Genomic DNA, 23,365 nt, shown 5'->3' with positions numbered 1-23,365 from the left:
TGAAATTGAAAAGCAAAGTGTATTCTACACCGTACATGCGCATCCTAATTTGCAATTCGATTCATGTGCCTGTCCCAACATTGTCTGTGTTGCGAGATCACAGATGCGGAAAAACGCGCGCACCGGCTGTTTCCAAATATATACGCGCGGCAAGATCTCAATTTTGAATTTACCTCATGAATGTTAAGTTGGGCAGAGTGCGTGTTGACACAGGTGGCTGAGATCGCAACAGTTCATAATATTATGCTCGTCCTTTTCAGTTTGAGCAACTCGCGGTTTGTACGAGCTGGAAATTGCCATTAGTGCTGTGCGCGCGCGTCTAGCTAATTTGGCGACAAAGGAGAGACAACAGCCGACGAGAGCTCATAAATATGCATGCAAAGCCATTTTCCAGCCACGAAATTTTCGTGCCTACTATTTTCTTTTCGCGTGGCCGCATTTATATTCGTTTCTGGCACAAAAGAAGCTGTTGCTCTGCTGCTGCTGAGGGATGGAGATTTTCGACAGTGTAACGAAAAGAAACTGCCCCAGCGCGCTCTCTTTTCATGGCGCGCACTCTAACGCGGTCAATCAAAAATAAAATATAAAGGTAAATCGCAGCGGGCAACGCTGCTTTTTTCCTAATATTTATTCCCTGCGGGCCCAACAGTCGTAAAATTCTGCTGCTGCTTCTTTTTGCGGCAAAGACGCAAAGTGCGCGCGGCTTGAACTGAATCGCAGGTGCTTTTCTGACGTAGACACGCACTTTATTTCGTGAAAACTGTTTAATAAGAAATATTTAAAATTGTCTTTATTTTATTTTAAAATTAATGCTATTTTACAATAAAATTTATTTAGATGCTCTTCAAATCAATTGAAGGAATTAGAGTATTAAATTTGTTAAAAATACGTACTAAATTATTTTAAATATTTACAAATCGCTTTTCAAGGGCAGTTATTTTAAGGCTAATGCTTAATCATTATCGGTATACATAAGCGATTTGAATGAATATGAATCATGCATTTTTAAGTTTAATTAACCACACTTGAATTGTTTAGAAGCGGTTAAAACCGCTCAAATTGTTTAGTTTGGATTCTAACTTATCTTATAGCGTGTGTTTCTCATTAAAAATATATAATAAGGTTTGATTTTGGTCAAGATCTCGGTCTAGACAAGATTTTAAACTAATTGAACGCCTAGAAATTATTTTAAAATATACGCGAATAATTATGTGAGTTGCTCCATTTTTGTCAATATTTTGAGGACTAAATCTCAGGTTCTAACTGTCAAAATTGCCAAAACTGCACACCGTTTGACTCGTCTTGACCTCCCCTAGATTGCCAAATGGTTTTAGGGGTTTTCAATCCTCATCCCCTTCCACCCCGTGCAATTCAATAACGATAAAAATCGATTTTAGCAAAATTATTTACTCATCAAAACTCTTCAATTAGTAAAAATCCACCCCAAGAAACTACCCTCTTTCATCTACTATAGAGGTTGGAAGGGATTAAGACAACGATCTAATTATCAGAACCAGAAATTATTTCATCGAATTTTTACTAATAAATTTTTACCCCGGAGATAGAGGAAAATGGGGCTGCTGGGTGATCACCAATCATCCCCTAAACCCCTTGGCTACCTAGGGGAGGTTGAGACGAGTCGAATGGTATGCAGTTTGTGCAATAATTCTGACCGTCAGAACCCGAGATTAAGCGATGACAGTATGTGCAAAAATCGAAAATTTTATTTTTTTGCCAATATTGTAATCACCTAATCTTGAGTTCTAACTGTCAGAATTGTAAAAGCTACATACCGTTCGACTCGTCTTAACCTCCCCTAGATAGCCAAATGGTTTTAGGGGTTTTCAATCCTCATCCCCTTCCACCCAGTGCAATTAAAAAACGATAAAAATCGATTTCAGCAAAATTATTTACTCATCAAAACTCTTAAAATGGTAAAAATTCACCCCAATAAACTACCCTCTTTCCCTTATTTAGAGTGGAAAGCTGAAATATCTATAGTTTTCAGATCCAGATATTATTTCATTGCATTTTTAATAATTTTTACTAAAGAAATAAAGGCAAAAATTGTGTTGATGGGTAATTTTTGTAAATCTGATGGCTCAAAACTGCGATTTGTCCATGAAAATATTGGCAAAAATTATATTCAATTATTCAGCTCATTAAATCATCTCCAAGGCATTTATATTTATAATTTGAAGGAAATGAAATGCGCTTTATTACGTAACCACTGTGCAGTCGACAGTTACGTAAGCCTAACCAAACACGCCGAGGATTTTGCAGGTTGAATTTAAAGCAGAAGGCCCCTTACCCGTTACCCTTAGCGCGTGTAGTCTGAACAAATATTAGTCGAGTGGAGCGAGAGTCGTCGCGACTCGTTGCGCTGTCTCCTCTAACCGTGCAGCAATGGCAATGTCAAATACTTAACCGCAAATGGCTCTGTGACGTCTTGCAGCGGCATTGTAATGCAGTTAGATCCCTCGTGTCTCGAGGGTGCTCTGCAGGGAGAGAGAGAGCGATAGAAATAAATTCATTAGACGCCTGCTGCACTGACGACATTATATGCAGTTTCGTCTGAAGCGAGGAGTCCGCAATGGCTTTAATCTGATTTAAATATTTATGAAGGAGGGACACAATATACAGAGAATAAAATATGAGTAGTTTTTTTTAATGATGAATGAAGACACGTTCTACATTTTTCATAAATAGTTTTAATTAAATGTTTGCTATTTCTTTTGTTACAGGTAAGCCAAAGTTGATGCAACGTACACGTTGAGCGTGTAAACAGTGAGTTTTTGAACATTTTCAGCCGAAATAAATTACAAAATAAAGACAATATCCTAAAAAATTATTTTAAAAACGCCTCTGACGAACCACCAATCGATTCCTGAGGCTCGAATTAGGTAAAATGGATATTTTTGCCGACCAAAAAGGCCCAGCGCGACGTACGAATTTTTTTCCCGCCAAAACAATTTGAATGCGAGTAGTGCGCATGCGTGAGAACTGGTTTGAGCACTTGCAGACGAGACCGCAGCTGTACGAATGACTTCTTTGTCACATTCAGCCAGCTCTGACGCATGCGCAGCTCTCGCATTCATATTGTTTTGGCGGGAAAAAAGTTTTCACGTTGCGCTGGACCTTTTTGGTCAGTAAAAATATCCATTTTACCTAATTCGAGCCTCAGGAATCGATTGGTGGGCTCAAAATCTTCGTCAAAGATGTATTTAACAATAAGTTAATAAATTAGAAAATCCTAAGAAATTATTTCACTAAATTTAAGGTGTGAAATTACTGGAAAAATACGAGTTATTTTGAAACGTTTGCATCATTTTAGGAAATAAATACCTAATATCGTTATAACCAAATTATAAATTCAAGTTGTTGATGAGTTTCCTCGTGGGATAATGAACTACTTGATAATTAAATAAAATCTTTTGAGAATGATGAAAAATGTACAGTACTTTCTGCATTATAAAAAAGGGAACATGCTACACAAAAATTGATTAAATTTTTATATTATGCCTGCCCTAGAGTAAGCCTGGTTTAATTTATTTCCATTACAAAAAATAATTAGTTCAATAAATAAAAATTAAAACATATTTTCTTAGGAAAAAATATTGACTGGGAACTTTTCAAATTATTAAAATTAAAAACATGTGTTATATTCCAATCTTTTAGTAAAATTCGGGTTTAAATTGAAAAATAACACACATTAAACCTTATCAAAAACCCCACAAATATTTATTTTAGAATTTGCACAGTTATATTATTTTCGCGCCAGTCCACCGGCACGCGCAATCCAGTTTGATGATGTGTGTGTGTGTGTGTGTATTTTTCGTTGCGAGAGCATAAAAGCAGGTCGGCTGCGTACGTACACACGTTACGCGTTCACCTCTCGGGGGGAGAACCCTTCTGTGTGTAAACATGATTAAATGTTGATGTAACCACTCTTGATGGCGGCGGCGGCGGCTGCTTTGAAGCCGCGCGCGCATTCGGCAGCCGAAAAGAGGATCAAGAAAGGCTAGAATTGAATTTCTCTGCGTCGGCCTGCAGTGACTCAACCAAGCTGTAATTGCCTTAGTCCCTTTTTATTTTGATGCTTGGCCTTGCTCTCAAGCGAGCCTCGTTTGCATAATCCTTTTATGGATGCGGCGTGCGCTGCACTCTTAACAATCGCTGCTGCTTTTTGCCACATTATTGCAGAGTGTGTACACTTAAAAAGGTCAAAAAGGGTCTCGTTCACCCCTCCCTTTATTGTTCGAAGGGCGGGTTGCAGTTTTTCGGTAAAATTAGAAGGAAAATATTTAAGAGAAAATTTTGAAACTTTCAAACGTGGTAAGCAGTTCTAAATCAATAAAATTTTTCTTTGCTATGCAGAGTCTCTGAAAATGATAGAAATTTTTAAAATGAATTTTTTTCTGAGATGATTCCTGAATAAAGTAACTTAATTTTGGGAATTTTGATTTTCCCCAAAAGAATTTGAAGGTTCTTTAGCGGCCAGTTGAAAATTTCAGGCGAAGTTTTTGCGAAAACAGTAAATTTGAGAAAAATTTGCTCAATAGGAAAAACACTGGCAATTTAATCAGCTGTCTGAATATTGGCAGTTTTTGACGCTACTACCAACTGCTGAATTTTAATCAGGCCAAACACACACCCCTTTCGAAAATCTGCAATTTTTGAAAAAGTTAAAAAAACTTTCAAGACTCAAAAGTACTATTTTGTATCTTCTCGCTATTAAATTCTCATAATTTTTCGCACCTCGGAAGCAATTAATTATTTTTCTTTTCTCAAAAAAGAGGGCGTAACCGGTTAAGTTAAAAAATTGGTTTTTGGGGCACTTTTGGTCAGAATTTATGTGAAAAAAATGGTCGACTAGGGTTAAATTTTCATGCTTTTTTTTAAATTAAGAAAAGAACAATAGCATTCAACTTTAAACGCAAAAATTTATATCACGATCGCTGGTTCAAAATACTCTGCAGCTTTGGAAGGAGAGTTTACCTCTGAAATGAGGAATGTGTTGCCAAAATATGATTGTATTGCGGTTGACTGTGTAATAATTTTTAATTTTCGTACAATTTTTTAAAATTATTGTTTTGTTATTAAAAATCAAAATAATGAATAACATTACTTTTTTATTTATTCAAAATGCTTTTGTAGTTTTTAAAACAGATTAATTTTGATATTATTAATTTAAATAATTTTAATATTGATCTAAAAAATAATATTTAAAGCCGAAATGTTAGCAAGGAATATACTATTATTTGAATGAAAGCTACAGAGTATCTGCGGTCTTGTAACTGGAAGAGAATATTTTCAGCTTCAGCTCATGAAATAAAATTTTTAACTCGAGATGATTCCGACAGATATATTTATTCCTCGTTTTGGCAGCCGATAAAAAACATTTAATCTCTGAAATTTGTAATTAATTTTTGGTAAATTGCTTAGAATTCTTAAAAATCTTTGCAGCTAAATGAAATATTTATTCCAGCATATGGTAAATAAATTTTTCCTTCGAACAATCAATAAAAATAAAAATTACGCACTGTAGCCGAGCCGCAAAGGGCTTGCTTGTTTGGCTTGCTCAACTGATGGGCACTTAGCAGCGTATATTTTCCTTTGAACCGTCTGCGCCTGATGACCCCCAGGGAGGGCAATTACCCCCGCCCCCACCCTGCAGCAGCACGTGCATGACGGGGCCCATTTATGTATTAGCTAAAATCCAGCCCCTGCGGCCGCTATTGAAATTTTGATGCGCCGGCTCTCTCGCTCGCTCGCTCTATTACGCGCGCGGTGATACATTATTCTGTTTTGTTAGTAGTTGCTTCTTCTCTCCCCAACGGCACTATTTTGCGACGGACCACGATGCGCATATTTAATTGCGAAAAGAACTATTTGCCGCGCGTGCAGGCAAAAATTTGTCGCAGTTTTGCTTCTTAATTATTGATTTGTGTCGCAATCCTGCGAATTTAGAAAAGGCAAACACCCGTAGCTTTTAAAGTGGATAAAGCTAAATTTTGAGAAAAAATGGTTAATTCATCACGTATATTTTCAAGATTAAATTTTAATCAAGTGGTAAGAACAATAAAAATATGATTTAGCTTGATCACGACGACAGGAATTAAAGAATCAAAGGGAAAAATTAAAAAATCCTTAACTACTGTACGAGAAATTTAATCATAAATTTTACTGTCATAATTCGCCTATGAGCCATGATTTCATTTTGTACATTGTATAGATTAATTGTTGTATATATTTATATTTTTCTTGATGAAATTTTCCAGCTCTTTCTTGCGAAATAAATTAAAATTTGAAAAGCACGCAAATTCTTTACTAAACTAAAAAGCTTCAATTTATTTTCGCTGCAATTTATTTCTAGTAACAAATAAAATATATTGTAAAAAGAGGAAGACAAAATGTTCAATAAAAAATATGTGCAGTGGAATTATTAAGCTCGGCTTATTGTTAGTTTCACCTCAAATGACGCACATTCTCGTTTCCATATTGTTAAATTAATTGTGCCCAGAAGGTTTGATTGGGGCTCGTATTATTTTTTTTCTATATCTGCGTTTTTTTATTTGTTAGAGCAGTTGACAGTACGCCGTGCCATGCGAGCAGTTTAATAACTGTCGCATTTTATGCCTCGCGTAGAGTGCCTCACATTTGCGTCACAAGCCAACTTTGCAGCAAGTTTCGCGGTAAATTAATTTTAAATAAATCAGGTCAAATATTCCACAGCTGCACGCTCCGACTGAAAAAAACTTTATTTAAATTAACTGAGACATTTGATAGCTAATTAAAATAAATAAGACATTTCTGAATAAAAATCAGTATTTCTTGCTCTTCGTTAGTTAAAAAATTTAAATTGATTTTTGCTAAAGTGTCTGGCTTATGCAATAAAGGCGCAAGCGCTGAAACAGAGGATGTTGACACAAATCAAGTCTAGCCAGGCATTTCAATTGAACGGGAATAATTGCGAATTATGACTGTCAGAGTGGAATTCCTCATCGCCATACTATCGGTGCGAATTCAAATCAACTTTTTCCTTTTTGGAGCATTCTTTAAAATAATTAGATTCTCATTCTACGTGGACTGTCTGAGATGTGTCCCGAGCCGAAAAGGGACTACATGCTGGCCTGCATCGCCGAATGTTTAAATTTGAGCAACGAGAAAATCTGCACTGTCAATTACACAACCGGCGGGTGTAAGTTTGCAAATTTGCTATAAATTTAAAATTAATTTAAACTTTGAAACTCAGTCATCGACGAAAACTGTGTTGGAAACAGGCCATTCGATAAAACCTCTTTAATTTCTGACCAAAAAATCATGGTTTGCGACGTGCTTCCCAAGTTAGTATCTCAGAAATTTAAAATTTTTAATTAATTTTTATTATTAGCAATGATGATTACCTTCGAGTGATGAAAATCTCTGACTACAACCTTTGCACGCACTTCCATTTCGGTCCATGGCATGTTTACAATCCAGTCAGTAAAAATTTAGAACAAAGAACAGATAACATTCGTAAGATTTTAATTTCCTGATTTAAAAAAGACTTATCATGGACATTTTTAGCCAAGCAACTGCCTTTTAAGGAATACGCCCAGCGACGCGGGGTGAAGACGATTTTGAGTGTGGGCAGCAGCAATTACAAACACGGAGTTTCCCCTGGAAATTGGTCCATTTTGGCCGCGGACGGGGACGCCAGGAGGAAATTAGTGGACCAAATTATCAACCAGACGGACGAACTCAAATTCGACGCTTTGGCAATTTATTGGTGGTACAGCGGATGCCCAGATGTGAATTTCTAGGTCTTAAATTTGACTGGCAAATAATTAATTTGAGAATAGAATAATTGCGGAAAGGGAGTCAAGAAGGACAAGGAAAATTTAGTTTTATTGATGAGGGAACTGTCCAACGCCACTAAAGAGAGAAGGAAAAATTTGTTTTTAATCATTCCGTCTTCTGAAAGGACTTTAAGCCTGGGTCAGTTGAAAAGCATTATCAATATAATTTAAATAAAAAATATTTAAGGTTATAACATGCCTGAGCTGTCGAATTACGTCGACTACTTTTACGTGTGTACCTATAATTACGAGGGGACTTGGAACAATTATCTAGGCTACTCGGCAAATTTACATTACCTTGTCTGATTTTTTTCTCTCCAAATCATATTTCCATGAAATTCCCAATTTTAATAAATTCCAGAAAATATCCATGGATGCAATAAAAGGAAAACTAGGCGTTGCACGGATGAACAAAGTGATTGGAGGGTTCACCTCGACTGTCACGCTTTTTGCTTTGGCGATTCCAAAGTCTAGGCCCAGATACAAGGATCCAGTTTACACCGCATCTTCGCTTTCCCACTCCACCAATATTTTACGAGTATATTTGCAATAAAATTATTATTCCTCCCCTATTTACTGTTTAATAGGCCTGCCAAGCGGTTCAAATAGAGAATTACTCCGTCATATTAGACGGCGAAAACTGTAACCTAGCTCACAACACAACGCACGTTTACGTTTATGAAGACGTTAACACTCTGAGAAAAAAGGTTTTGACGTTTTAATTATATAATAACATGTTTTTTACTATAAATTTCAGATTGAATTTTTCAAATTGTACGGTTTGGGAGGATTGTTTTATTCAAGTATTCTGTCAGACGACGACGAAAGCAAATGTGGATGCGGATTCATGCCGGTTCTTCGAATTGCAGCTGAAGTTCTGCACGGCGGAGGCTGTGTCGTGAAACAGTGTTTAAAATCAACGCCGAGAAATTGAATTTCAGTTTTAAAAATAAAATTTCACCCTTAAAAGAAACGCATTCATTCAATTTAACAGTGGAATCGCGGAAATCCTTGTTGAAAAATAAAAAATTAATTAATTTCAAGTCGAGATGAATCAAAATCCGCCAAGAAAATTTGTTCCAGCGATGGAAATTGGCAAAGCGTATTTTTCACTGTAGTAGAGTTTCCTCTCTCCATTATTGCGCATTTTAGAACAAATTATTTTAATTTAAAATACGATTAACCATATATTCATGGCAATCCTGTAAAAATAATAATTTCAACTTGTCGCCCTATATCAATCTTCAATTTTCTTGTCAACATAATTAAAAATAAAATTTTTTAAAGCAATCTGGGGTTCAAAATTTATCCCAAACTTGTTTATTTTTATGAGCCAGCAGGGTAAATTTAATTTTCAAGTAAATACATATTTAAATTAAAAAAAAAAAACAAAATATAAGAGGGCTAGAAATTATTAAAATTAATTTGTGAATCTGTTACGCAATGGGACGGCTGAAAGAGTTTCAAATTGAATTTGATCTTGAATTCCTCTGGCTCCGTGTCAATGTCGCAATAGACGCGCAAGCGCTGCAAACCGGATGTAATAAAACAGAATTGAGAAATAATTATATTGGCGTGCGCTTCAATCGCTCGTCAACTGCAAATTATGACCGTCAGAGTGGAACAATTCGCCATCATATTAGTAAAACTTGATTCATTTTTCGGCCAAATCAAAATTATATCACGTAGGTTTTAATTCTTCGCGTGCTGTCTGAGAAATGTCACGGACCGGAATTGAAGGACAACATCATGAAGACTTGCATTGCCCAATGTCTCAATTTAGAGAGCAAAAAAATCTGCTCGGTCAACTACACAACTGGCGGCTGTATGTATTTATTAAAAGATAAATTTTCTTTTTAATTTCTGAATTACACAAAGTCGCTGAAGAAAACTGTGAAATAAACAGGCCATTCCAAAAAACCTTGGAGGTCAGTGACCAAAAGATCGTGGTTTGCGAGGTCCATCCAAAGTTCGTATTGAATTTATTTTGAACGAGAATATTTGTAACTTATTAAAATCTTGATTAACAGCAATGACGCGTACCTCAAAGGAAAGAAAATCTCGGATTACAACATGTGCACGCATTTTCACTTTGGTTCGTGGCACTTGTACAATCCAGTTGACAAAACGTTTGAACCGAGGACCGACAATATTCGTGAGATTTTTATTTTCTTCCAGCCTCAAAAAATACCGCCTCTTATTAAATTCACATTTCTGGCATTTAAAGTTTGAGAAATAAATTAAATCTAATTTTATGATCAATCGTAACTGAATTTAATATTTAGATTTTCTTGATATAAGCAATTTTTAAATAATCAATATTTTAAACAACATTATTTGCTGATAATATCTGTTTGGAATATCTTTAACCAGAAAATATATATTTTTTTAATTTAAAATAGAATAAATTGTATTTATATTTTTAGTTAAAAATAATGCTCTTAGTTTTTTTATTATAAATATTAAAATAATTAAAATTTAAGACAAAAATATTGTTAATTAAAATATATGTATATATTAATAAGGCAATATTACGTTGTCAATTTATAAAAAATAATACTAAAAAATGTGCGTTAGAAAGCTATTAAGTTTGCGGTGAGTATTTAAAAAACTACTTATTTGGGTCGATTTTATCTTCGCAAAGAAGGTCCACTGTTCATACCAAATTTAAATTATTTAAATAATTAATTTATAAATAATTTGAAAATCCCCATTTACATTTTTTCCATTTTTTCTAATTTAAATTAAAAGACACCACCGTCTAATGTCTAATGCAAAGAATTACCATTTTAGCGAAGCAATGGCCAGTGAAGGAATACGCGCAGCAACGTGGTGCAAAGACAATTTTGAGTTTCGGCCACAGCAACTCTGAATTCGGACTCTCCCCCGGCAATTGGTCCATTCTGGCCGCCGACGCAGTCACTAGAGCGAAACTGATAGAACAAATGATTCTCAAGACGGAAGAACTCGAATTTGATGCCATCAGCATTTATTGGTGGTACAGCTCGTGCCCGGACGTAAATTCAGCATTTGATTTTTAAACCTGGGATATTTTTAATTTTATTCGATTAAATTTAGAATAACTGCGCAAAGGGAAACAGCAAGGACAAGGAAAATTTGGTTTCTCTGATGAGAGAACTTTATAAAGCAATCAAAGCGAGAGGGAAGTCGCTATTTTTAATTTTACCTGCTTCGAAAGCAGTCTTAAATAAAGGTGCGTAGTGAAAAAATTCTAATATTTAGTGCATTAAGAAAAAATTTAATTAAAGGCTATGATTTGCACGAATTGTGGGATTATGTGGACTACTTTTACGTGCTCACCTACTTGTACGATGGAATTTGGAATAATTATTTAGGCTACACAGCAAACATTTACAATATTGTAGGTATTAATTAAAGAGGAATGATACTGGAAAAGCCTGGAAAATGCTTGTTGCCAATGCAAAAACTCATCCCTTAGGATTCAGTTAAAGTCTAAATTGACCTAAGGAGCGCTGTAATTTTTTGAGAAAATTGGCTGGAAAGTTAGCGTGCTTTTCAAATGGTAATGGCTGTCTCCTTACTTGAAATCCGATTTAATTTCAAAACCAAGAGTTTCCCCAATTAGTGGGACACACAATTGGACAGATCTCGACGAGAGGAATCGGAATATGCCAAGAAAATATGTTCGAAAGCTGTAAATTTTGGAGAAAATTGGCAAAATTTGAATTTTTACTGTAGGAAGGTCATTTTTTATTATTGCAAATTGTTGAACAAATTGTTTATCGGTCAAATGTTTAAGGCATCCAACAATTTAAATCAATTTCAATTGTTGCCCAGTATCATTCCACTTCAAATAGAATGAATTAAAATCAATTAAAATTTATTGCAGAAAGTGTCCATTGTTGCAATAAGGGAAATTCTGGGCATAGAAAGGATGCATAAAGTGATCGGAGGGATCACCTCCACCGTCGCGCAGTATACCTTGATAATTCCAAATGCAAAGCCTAAATTCAAGGATATTACCTTTGGCGCAGCGTCGCAATCTTCCAACACCGGCATTTTTAAAGTGAAAAATTCACAAATTATACAATTTTTCTAATTATCTTTGTCCAGGTCTGCGAAAAGATTCAGTTTGAAAAATATAAAGTTATTCTAGACGACGTCAACAATAACTTTGCCCACGACACCATGCGTGTTTACGTTTTTGAAGATCTAAACACTCTGAGAGAAAAGGTTGGGATGAAAAATGTAATAGGAGTGAATTAGAACATAAATAATAATTTTCAGATCAACTATTTCAAATCGAATAGGATGGGTGGAATATTTTACGCGCCCCTTCACGCGGACGATAGTGAGCAAATATGTGGGTGTGGTGCCTTCCCAATTCTCAGAGCCGCCTCTGAACTCCTGCACGGAGCAGGATGCATTGTGAAACAGTGTTTAAAATGAATGTTCAAAAGAAATTAAATTATTTTATTTTAGTCACTCTAAATTCTCTATTAGCTTAAGGGCCTATTTTTGGGGACAAATTTCTGGCGTACGAGGAGGCGAAAAGATTGCCACATTCGGCCCAAAGCTCCTCTGCTTGCATTTTATTCACTCGGCGCTGATATTGGGAGCTCATCCCACGGGATGTGATGAGCACAGATTATGAAAAATAAAAATCAGTTTGTAGTTTGGATTACTGATATTTTTTTGAATTAAAAAGGTTAAAATTAATAATTAAAAATGTATGAGTACAACAGTTTAAATTAAAAGCTACAAGGATTTACGTTTTCAATTTTAAAACGTGATTTTTAATGGAATAAAGCAATCAAAGCTCTTTAAAGTTTAATTTTTCTAATCATTTTAGAAAAAAATATATAATTTTTGCCAAATCAGCGTTAAAATAACATCGATCTTAATATTGCTAATGCTGTGAGTATGAAAAAAGATGGAATTTTGATTAAATCATGAATACAAAAGGTACAATAATTAAATGAAATTAACCACTGGCTAACAAAATTTTAAAAATTATTAACAATTGTTGTGCAGTAACTGACCAGTAAAAATTTTCAATTTTAATTTGCGCTTGAATTTCTGTCTGTCAATTAAAGCGCAAGCTCGTCTGTAACAGGATGTTCGCAGAATACTGAGACATCATTACTACGGCCATTTCGCTTCAATTGCTCGGCAACTGCAAACAATGACGGTCACAGTGGAACAATTCGCCATAATATTGGTGAAATTTATTACTGTTTACCAAATTATTAACATTTCTCCAGGTTCTCATTCGTCAAGGGGTTTTCCAAGCTTGTCCCGAGCCGAAAAGGGACTACATGATGGCCTGCATTGCACAATGTCTCAATTTGAATATCAAAAAGATCTGCACCGTTAACTACACAACTGGCGGATGCAAGTTTACAATTTAATTAATTTCGTTGGGAATTATTTATTTGCATTTGTAGTCATCGACGAAAACTGTGTCGTGAACAGGCCGTTCCAAAAAACCCTAGAGGTCACGGATCAAAAAATCATGGTTTGCGAGGTTCCTCCCAAGTATTCTCACTGATTTAAAATCGAATTTGAACTAAATTCTTTCCTACAGCAATGACGCGTACCTCAAACTGCCGAAAATCACGGATTTTAACCTGTGCACGCACTTTCACTTTGGTCCTTGGCATCTTTATAATCCAATTAGTAAAAATTTAGAACAAAGGACGGACAATATTCGTAAAATTCAAATTAATTTTCGTGATAATGACTTTAAATAACAGAAAATTTTTAGAAAATCAATGGCCGTTCAAGGAATATGTCCAGAATCGCGGATTCAAGACGATTTTGAGTTTTGGCCACGTTGAATACAGATTTGGAGTTTCTCCTGGTAACTGGTCCATTTTGACAGCGAACGTGGACTCCAGGAGAAAATTAATTGACCAAATCATCAATGAGACGGAAGAATTCAAATTTGACGCTATAAATATTTATTGGAGGTACAGCGCGTGCCCAGAAGTAAATCCAGGATTTTATTAAACTTTTAATTATAATTTTATTCCTTTTAGAATAACTGCGCAAGGGGAAACAAAAAGGACAAGGAAAATTTAGTGTATTTGATGAGGGAAATTCATTCAGAAACGAAAGAGAAAGGAATTTCGCTGTTTTTAATTACACCAGCGTCTGAAAGAGTCTTGAACCTAGGTGCGTTGTGAAGAGGTTAAATTTATTATTAATTTTTTAATACATCAGGCTACGATATGAACGAACTGTGGAATTACGTCGACTACTTCAACGTTCCGACCTATCTGTACGAGGGAATTTGGAACAATTATTTAGGCTACGTAGCAAACGTGTACAATATTGCAAGTTCCAAAAGGAATCAATAACTCTTTTTTTATAACAAAATAATATTGCAGAAAATATCTATATTTGCAATAAGGGAAAAACTGGGCCACGCAAGGATGAATAAAGTGATCGGAGGGATCACCTCGACCGTGGCTCAGTATTCCTTGGTGAAACAAAATCCCAGGCCGAAATACATGGATCCTGTTTTCACCGCTTCTTCGCAATCTTCCTACGCAGGAATTTTTACAGTACGTAATTATCGGCATTAAATTTTACAGTATTTTAATTTCCTATTGGCCAGGTCTGCGAATTGGTCAAATCAGAAAATTTCAGCGTCATTTTGGACGACGCCAACAATAACTTTGCGCACAACAAAACGCATGTTTACGTTTATGAAGATCTAAATACGCTGAGAGAAAAGGTTTTAGTTAAAAATTTAATAGGAGGGAATTATTAATTATAATTTGCAGGTCAACTATTTCAAAGCGAATGGCTTGGGAGGAATGTTTTACGCTAGCCTCCACATGGACGATGATGAATTAATTTGTGGGTGTGGCGTCTTTCCGATTCTTAGAATTGCCGCTGAGCTTCTGCATGGCGGAGGTTGTATTTTGAAGCAGTGTTTAAAGTGAATTATTTTAAAAGAAAAAATGTAAGAGTCTTATTACTTGTTAACTTTCTATTCTATTAATTATTTTTAATAAGTTGACAGTTTTTAAAATACGAATTGTGGAAAATTTTTAATAGCGCATATTACTTTTTTATTTTAGGGCAGAAAATCAATTTGTCTTTTCGGTCTAAATTACCCTTTCAGCGTCGCCGTTTTTATTTAAATATTTTAATGCAGACCGTGCAATTTGGAATTATGAAAGAAATTTATTTTTCCACAATTTTTACTTCTGGTCAAATCTTTATATCATAAACTCCTTGCCCAGGAAACTGGAATGCTTAATTTTCACTTTTATTTCAAATTTTAAATATTTGAGAAAATCGGCTAATCAAGCGGTGAGCCCTTTCTTCTCATTTAATTTCATGTTTCTGAAGGGAAATTCAACTCTTAATTCGCACATCATTTGATAGATCGCGACGAGACGGATGAAGGATCGACATCAAGTAGAAAAACATTGACAAATTAATCGTCTAACTATTAAATAAATTTGTCAAAATCTAAATTATAAATAAATTTGAAATCCTTGTAGAGGTTGACTGTCACTTAAATTTAAAGAATGAACCATTTACTAAAATCAGCAATGAAAAGATCCCATTATTTATTTTTGTAGACAAAAATAAATTTGATGGCTTATTTCACTGCATGACCATTTGGGGTAAAAATTAATTTCAAACTCAATTATTCATGAATTGCTCTAGCCCCGATCATTTTTCATGGTATTTAAAATATTCAGGGAATTTTATAACATGAAAAATCTATTTTAGTTTGTATTTCCGCAATTGTTGGAATATATTCGCAACTTCTGCCACTAAAAATAAACGGTGTGTACCTTATTCTGAGGAATGGAAGAGCCAGCACGCACATCTTTTCCTCTTCAATCAATTTCTGAGTTTGAGCTCATCCTTTTGTCTGTGCAGTCGGTGCACACGCGAAACGCCGCTGACCGCGATTTGCTTCATATCCTGTGTTTCATCCAAACACTGATATTGCCCGCGGGATAGTGTTTCCAGTTCAATTTTTTGCTTTATGTGATTTCCCTGCTGTTTCGAAAAGCGCAAGCGCCGAGGCAGGATGTTCGCAGAACTGAGGCATCGCGGGTGAGCATATCAAACTGCAAATTATGACGGCCAGAGAGAGCACATTATTTGCCATTTTACTAGTGCGAAATTGATGACTTATTTCGATCAATTTCGGTTAATTATAAATAATTGCAGATTTTCATGCTTCGAGGTTCTCTTCAAAATTGTCCCGCCGATCCGAAAAGGGAGTACATGACGGCGTGCATCGCGGAATGTCTCGAATTGAGTTCAAACAAAAAGAATTGCACCTTGGACTTCGATACTGGAACCCGTAAGTCGGAATTTAATTTTAAAATGGTAATAATCTAATTAAAAAACACAGTTTTGGGAGAAAAATGCGCCATGAACAAGCCATTCGAACAAACTCCGCTGTTGGCTAATCAAAAAATCATGATTTGCGACATAAATCCAAAGTTTGCATAATTCCTGAGGAAAATTCAAACGAATTTAATTTAATTTTTCTCCAGCAATAATGCGTATCAAAAAGTAGAGAAAGTCGCGGACATGAACTTGTGTACGCACTTCATGTTCGGCTCGTGGTATTTTTACAATTCGCTAACGAAAACGTTTGAGCCTCGGACGAATATTATTCGTAAGATTTTTTATTTTTTAGAGATAATTCTTACCAGTTTAAACAAAAATTCAGCCGATCAATTACTGGCGAAGGAACACGCACAGGAACACGGAGCAAAGACGATTTTAAATTTCGGAAGCATCAGTCAATCTACTGGAATTTCCCCTGGCAATTGGTCCATAGCGGCTGCAGATGCTGCAACTAGAGGAAAATTAATTAACCAAATGGTTGAATTGATGGAAGAAAACGAATTTGACGCTTTAAGTATTTATTGGTGGTATAGTGGATGCCCGAATGTGAGTTTAATTTCTTTCATAAAGAGTAGAAATGAATTATTAATTAATTTTCAGCAAGAATGTACAAAAGGCAACAAAAAGGATAAAGAAAATTTAGTTTCTTTGATGAAGGAACTTTACAAAGCAATTAAGGAACGCGGAAAGTTGTTATTTTTAATCCTTCCGACCTCTGACGGAATTTTAATCCAAGGTATTGGTCCTGAAATTTTAGAAATTATTTAATTAAATAATGCAGGATATGATATGAACGCATTGTGGAATAACGTGGACTATTTTTACGTCAACACGTACACCTACGAAGGAACTTGGAACGACTATTTAGGCTACTCGACAAATTTATTAAACGTCGTATGTTAAATTGTTAAAATTAAAAACGATTCAAAATTTTAATGATTATTAAAAAACTCCAGAAAATGTCAATAGGTTATATAAAAGACAAACTGGGCGCCGCCAAGATGAGAAAGGTGATTGCTGGATTTACTTCGAGTGTCACGCTTTACGCTTTGGTCAAAATGAAAACTAAGCCGAAATACAGGGACCCAGTGTTTCCCGCCCTTTCGTATTACACCAGCATGTTAAACGTTCGTATAATTTTATAATTATTGTCAATTAATTAATTAATTCTTGTCTAGCTCTGTGAAAAGGTCCAAAGGGAAAATTACTCTGTCATTTTGGAAGATATAAATAACAACCTTGCTCACAACACCACGCACGTTTACGTTTTTGAAGACTTCAATACTCTGAAAGAAAAGGTTTTTCTTATTCAGTTACTGCCGAATAGAAGTTTAAATTCTAAAATCTCAGGTTAATTATTTCAAATCGAATGGATTGGGAGGAATGATTTACTCCGGCGTTACGTCGGACGACGACGAAAACAAATGCGGCTGTGGTGTGATGCCGATGCTGAGAATCGCCTCTGAACTTTTGCACGGCGGAGGCTGCTCTTTGAAACAGTGTTTGAATTGAATTTTCAGACTTAAAAATTGGTATTGAAATAACTGTCAATTAACAAATTAAAAATAGCAAAAAATTTTAATTTTGGCTAAACAACGCAGCAAATTTGGTTGATTATTTTAAAAATGTGCCACGTTAAAACAAATTATTAGAAATTTAAGTTATTTTTATAAATGTGACTTTTAATTTTGTATTGTTACTGGTAAATAAAATTACTGTATTTTTATATACTGGAAGACCAAGCGGTTCAATCAATAAATTAATTATTTCATAATATTGTAGAATTCACAAGATAAGTCTTGGTTTTTAAATAAACAAAAAAATTATTTTATATTTTGGCCTTTATTTCCGTCACTATCTCTTCAAATTTTTTTCTTGTAGAATATGTTTGGAAATAATGTCCTAAAAAAACACCCCTCTTTATTAAAATTTAAAATTGTATACCTCATTTTGTGATCATTTTTCAATCCAATTTAAGTTAGTAATTGAACAACCAATTTGTTAAAACCCAGATTTTTGCCCGCAATTTGTAGCTGAACTGCATGCACGAATTGCGTGAAAGTCGGCTAAGCTTCCTGGCAAAATTGTGCTTCAGTGGTTTGGCCAATACGCAGCTCGAACGCGGCACCAGGACGTTTGTGAATGGAAAAATGAAATCAAAAAGGGATTTCCAAACACTAATACAGTAAAAATCACGATTAATTAGAGGCACAGTGGTAACGTTCACTATTTTGCATGTAAATATTACAGTTTCGCCTCTTCTAAATTTAATTTTAAATAGATTCAAGGATTAATTTATATTAGAGGTTGCGTCGCGGAGTGCCTCGGATTTAAATACAGTGAGAAAATATTTATTTTCAACGCAAGGGGAAATTTTACGATTTCTTTGGATGGCAATTTCGCCCACAATGAGACGCACGCGTTTATGTTTATGAAGACAACTTCTCTCAAAAGAATTAAACTATGCCAATAAGAGTGGAAAATAAATTTTTGTAAGCGCAGTGAAATTTGCCCCTCTAATCATGAAATTTTAGAAATGGAGCATCGAACAATCCAGCGTCATTTCCCCTTCATGCGGTAGTTTTGATGTGCTCTCTCCTCTATAAAACAATTTTGATTCAAAGTTTAAGGTCAAAACGAGTGAAATTGATGACGATGCTGCTGCCAACAGCTGTGGATGCGGCGCTACGCCTCTGAAATTTCGCATGCCATTGTTAAAGTGTTTAAGTTGATTCTAAATTTCTGATGTAAGCGTACAGTGGGCGATTTTCTCCTGATTGTAGAAAGTTTTATTATTTTGAACAGAAAAATTATTTCTGTGTGTTTACTAGGTTAAAACAGTCGATTAATTATTTCAATATTTGCACAGTTGTACGTTAAAGTTTTAATTTTATCAATACAAGATAGATTTTTAATATTTTCAATTTAAAATAAAAAAAATATCAAATTAACTTTAGCAGAATTTTTGATTAAACCTATGAGTGTATTTTTTATTTATTTAAAACACTTGCGTTACATGATTTATTACTGATTACTGTACAAATTATGAATAATTCTATTGCGGAGCAATTTTTGATTACAAATAAGTAAAAAATGCAATCGGAAATCCAAGGTGAACATAAATTTTTATTTTTAAATCGAATATTCTATATCCGAGGGTTGTGAATATGTTGACGGAGAAATCAAATATGAATGCGTTCTCGTCAGATTAAATTCCTTAATTCGGTGCGTCTTCTAAATTTCCCTTCACACGGTCCAATGCCGATGTAGAGAAACGCGCTCCTCCTTTTTCACAGATTGCTTTGTGAAACAATTTAAAAAGAAGACAGTTAGGTGTTGGATATAATAAAATTGATCTTGTACCACTAAAGAATCACTGACGGACAGGACAAATTAATTTAAGAAATGCAGAAAATTGGGTTAGTAATATTTTAAAATCAATTTTACAGCTTAAACATTGTTTCCACTCAGTGATTTAGAATTTCCTTTTCATTTTTTTCAAATAAAGTCCTTCCAAATCCGCAATCAACCGAAAAAATAGCTTGTAATATTTTTATTTAATCTAAAAACTGTCAAATCCTTTCTTTTTAAGACTTCAATTCTTATATGAAATTTAAAGGGACAAATGTGTGGTGTTTCAACCAACTAACTTGGTGCAGAGAAGCGAAAAGATGACCACATTGGGGGCTAACTTTTGAGTAAAAAAAATTTCAGGTGGCTATAATTTATCTAGAAACAATTTTACTTACGTCTCTCCCCACCAGTCATATAGAATTTACTTTTCGGTTTTTGGAAAGAAAGTTGTTAGAAATCTGCGATCAACCGAAAATATCTAGAAATATTTTTTGTAATGATGCTATATTACAAAGCAGAAATTTTTAAATAATTTGCTAACTTATACATTTCCTTTTTTAAGGCTTAAATTCAAATATGAATTATAATCTAGATACTTGCCGCATGAATATGGGAGTTGACGGTGGAACCACTGCTGGTGCTATTATGCAATAAAGCGGTTGTGATGAAATCACTGACGTCCCAATTCATGATGGCCGCCAAATGAAAAAGGAATTTTAGCGGGACTTCCTGTTAATGTGTTACTTAAACCAGCTCTTTCAGCTACATAATATACAATCAGTTACATAAGACGAACAAATTTCATTCAGCAACTCCGGGCTGAACGAGTATCTCACTATTTTTCGTAAACAAAATATTGATTGCTTTATTTATTTATTAAAGGCCAAATAACGCATAAACTAAATAAACACGGAAAATAACAATTTTTTACAAGCGGTGCCTTTGGACAAAAGTGATTGGTTTATTGTTAGTATATTTGTTTTTTTTTAATTAATTTACAAATAAATCTGACTGAATTAGCTGATACGTCAACCTGGAATTAATTTGTTTTTCATAATAAAAAGGGACATCGGGACTTGGCACTTTCATAAATTAAATAATTTAATAGCTTAATTAGAGAATTTAGATTTGTCAATATGATTTGTGAAGCAAATATCCGAGGACCGGAAGGTGACACCGCTACAAATAATTAACTGATTTACAAAATATTAATTCTGATTTACTGAATTTACCGTGATTGTAAATTCAATGATCTGGCATTTGTTCCCATTGAGCTGATAAGGGACAATTTTACTAGATAAATTTCAAAATCTACAAGGAAAACAAATAATTTTCACTTACAGCAATCGATCATGATGCATTTTACTCCGGGGTAATTAAAAAGTAAATAATCTTATTGTGTTAAAAAGATAAGTTATTTAACTTTCAATTTTTCAACTCAAATTTTCAGTTTACGTACGTTTGATTTTGATAAATGAAGTTTTCGGAATAGTGAATTTCCGTTGTGCTGCCAGCGCAGGATGTTTGACTGACGCAGGCAAAAAGTTTGGTTCTCTCCAGTCTCCACTTCAAAAGTGACTGCAAAGCGAGAAGCAAAATGACAATATTCATCATTTTCATAGTAATATTGGCAACTAACCACTTTTTCTAAATTAACTTTTACTTTGAAAACAGGCGTTTCCTCTGCAAATTCTGTCCAGCTGCTCACCGGGAGAGCAGGTGAAAATTTCCAAAGGGTTGCTCGACCAATTCGTAGCAGGCTGCATCGCCGACTGTCTCGGCTTGGACAGGGCGGGTAACGATTGTACAATTAACTACAGCACCGGTGGATGTAAACCAAATTTCATTTCAACTCCTGCACGCAAATAATTTGTTAAATTTCAGTCCTCGGCGAGAAATGTCCTGTAAATAGGACATTTGAACAAACCTTGGAAGCTTCGAATCAGAAAATTATGTTTTGCAATGTTTCAAACGAGAATATTAACACTGCCTCGAAACACAAGCTGTGCACCCACGCAGCTTTCGGACCTTGGTTCACGTTCAATTGGGCCAAAACTGATTTTGAGCCAATGCGAAACGTCATAGGTCTGATTTGTTGTTTTATTTTGCTTTTTATATTAATTTAAAATCAGGCCAGCAATTAAAATGGAAAGAAACTGCGCAGCAACGGGGTGTCAAGGCGATCCTCTCTATAGGCAGTTTAACTCCCGAGGGAGGATTGAATCCTGCAAACTGGTCCATTCTGGCCGCGAATCCGGATTCGAGGAAAATTTTAACAGGACTGTTGGTCAAGTTGATGGACGATAACAAGTTTGACGGAATTAACGTGAATTGGCGGTACAGTGGCTGCCCAAATGTGACGAAGCTTTTTTAACGTTTATAAAAATGTTCACTGTATTAGGAAAAAATTAAATTTGCAGGAAGTCTGTTCCGCGGGAAACAGAAAGGACAAAGAAAATTTGGTATTGTTGATGAAATCACTTTTCGCTGCCGTAAAAGAACGAGGAAAGCTGCTGTTTTTGCTGTTACCAATGGGGGACGTGTACCTGAGCACAGGTATATAATTTGTTCTAAAAAAAGGGCGTAACCACAGCCTATAAAATTAAAAGAAAATGGATTTTGGTCAGAAGTACACATGTAAATAATAGGTTGGTTAGGGTTACCCAACCAAGAAATTTAATTTTTCAAAATAAAAAAATCACTATTATTCCACTTTAAAAGGGCATATCTTTCGAATTAAAAATTGTGTCAACTCATGATGATATTTATAAGAATGAAAATGCCGGCAAATCTTTTCTTCTGATTTATTTTTCTAAAATTCGAACAATTCATGTAAATAAAAAATTGGAATTGAATTCGGAGGGTATGCGTGGCAAACTAAAAATAAAACCAATATTAACTAAGCTAAAAAGGATACGATCTGGTGAATTTATGGAGCCAAGTCGACTACTTTTTCCTCGAGACCTTTCATTTGAATGACGACGCGAATCCTTATTTGGATTACACAGCATCCTCACTCAGAGTCGTTCGTTGAATTCAATTAATTGAAATAATTGTGATTTATCTAAAATAATGTTTTTAGAAATATTTCATGCTCCCAGTACAGCAGTACTTAACAGGTCCAACCAAAATGAAAAAGGTCCTCACTGGCTTCACTTCCGACGTAGTTCTGTACAAATTGTCCAAGTCGACTCCGGCGCCTAAATTGAAAGACAGCAGCGTGAGCATTTCTTCCCAGCTGCATTTTAAAAAAGTTTGCAAACGTTCTCAATTTTCATCAAATATACGTATACCGTTAATGTCCAGGTGTGCAAAAGTGTGCGTCAGGAAAATTTTAAATTGTTGCTCGATGACACGAACGGCAATTTTGCGCACAACACGACGCACGTCTACGTTTACGAAGACTACAATTCTCTGAAAATGAAGGTTATTATTGGTGCAGCTTGTTTTTTAAATGAGAAAAATTTTTATTCAAGGTTGAATTTGTCAAATCGACCGGAATGGCTGGAATGTACTTTGACGGAATTGTTCAAGATGACGTTTCAAACGAATGTGGATGCGGGCCGATGCCGCTTTTGAGAATTGCCTCAGAACTTTTACACGGCGGAGGCTGTGTCGTGAAACAGTGTTTGAATTGACAAACTGCTTTATGTAGGATATTAAAAGTAAATTTAAATTTTAAAATTAATTTCCTTTCAAACCCGGTTCTTTGAACAAATCTTAAGTTGAACGCAATTTATTCCCATTTAAAATAAAATGGTGACAGTTCATGTTACGGATAAGAACAATTAAAA

The 23,365-nt window shown here is 34.9% G+C and overlaps 2 protein-coding genes across 2 annotated transcripts; both read left to right on the top strand.

Moving 5' to 3' along the window:
* The first annotated feature begins 15,873 nt into the window (after positions 1 to 15,873).
* LOC135946923 (probable chitinase 10) lies at positions 15,874 to 17,958 on the top strand. The gene is made up of 10 exons (XM_065495411.1): positions 15,874 to 15,973; positions 16,029 to 16,164; positions 16,216 to 16,306; positions 16,361 to 16,485; positions 16,540 to 16,763; positions 16,818 to 16,953; positions 16,999 to 17,111; positions 17,174 to 17,344; positions 17,396 to 17,515; positions 17,568 to 17,958. Exons 1-10 carry the CDS (start codon positions 15,935 to 15,937, stop codon positions 17,727 to 17,729), a joined length of 1,317 nt encoding a protein of 438 aa, XP_065351483.1. The 5' UTR covers positions 15,874 to 15,934; the 3' UTR covers positions 17,730 to 17,958.
* A 3,210-nt stretch (positions 17,959 to 21,168) lies between these two features.
* Positions 21,169 to 23,241, top strand: LOC135946397 (probable chitinase 10). The gene is made up of 9 exons (XM_065494607.1): positions 21,169 to 21,192; positions 21,246 to 21,375; positions 21,456 to 21,656; positions 21,704 to 21,927; positions 21,992 to 22,127; positions 22,484 to 22,596; positions 22,654 to 22,824; positions 22,878 to 22,997; positions 23,048 to 23,241. Exons 1-9 carry the CDS (start codon positions 21,169 to 21,171, stop codon positions 23,207 to 23,209), a joined length of 1,281 nt encoding a protein of 426 aa, XP_065350679.1. The 3' UTR covers positions 23,210 to 23,241.
* Positions 23,242 to 23,365: the final 124 nt, after the last annotated feature.

This window comes from Cloeon dipterum, chromosome X, assembly GCF_949628265.1.
Source record: "Cloeon dipterum chromosome X, ieCloDipt1.1, whole genome shotgun sequence".
Classification (NCBI taxonomy): domain Eukaryota; kingdom Metazoa; phylum Arthropoda; class Insecta; order Ephemeroptera; family Baetidae; genus Cloeon; species Cloeon dipterum.
This window is presented reverse-complemented; position numbering and strand designations above follow the sequence as displayed.

Excerpts from the sequence above, each read along its gene's own strand:
- LOC135946923 (XM_065495411.1), top strand. The coding sequence starts at position 15,935 with ATGACGGCCAGAGAGAGCACATTATTTGCCATTTTACTA. Across the intron at positions 15,974-16,028 it reads CATTATTTGCCATTTTACTA|ATTTTCATGCTTCGAGGTTC; the intron begins GTGCGAAATTGA and ends AAATAATTGCAG. Across the intron at positions 16,307-16,360 it reads ATTTGCGACATAAATCCAAA|CAATAATGCGTATCAAAAAG; the intron begins GTTTGCATAATT and ends ATTTTTCTCCAG.
- LOC135946397 (XM_065494607.1), top strand. The coding sequence starts at position 21,169 with ATGACAATATTCATCATTTTCATA. Across the intron at positions 21,193-21,245 it reads CAATATTCATCATTTTCATA|GCGTTTCCTCTGCAAATTCT; the intron begins GTAATATTGGCA and ends CTTTGAAAACAG. Across the intron at positions 21,928-21,991 it reads GGTACAGTGGCTGCCCAAAT|GAAGTCTGTTCCGCGGGAAA; the intron begins GTGACGAAGCTT and ends TTAAATTTGCAG.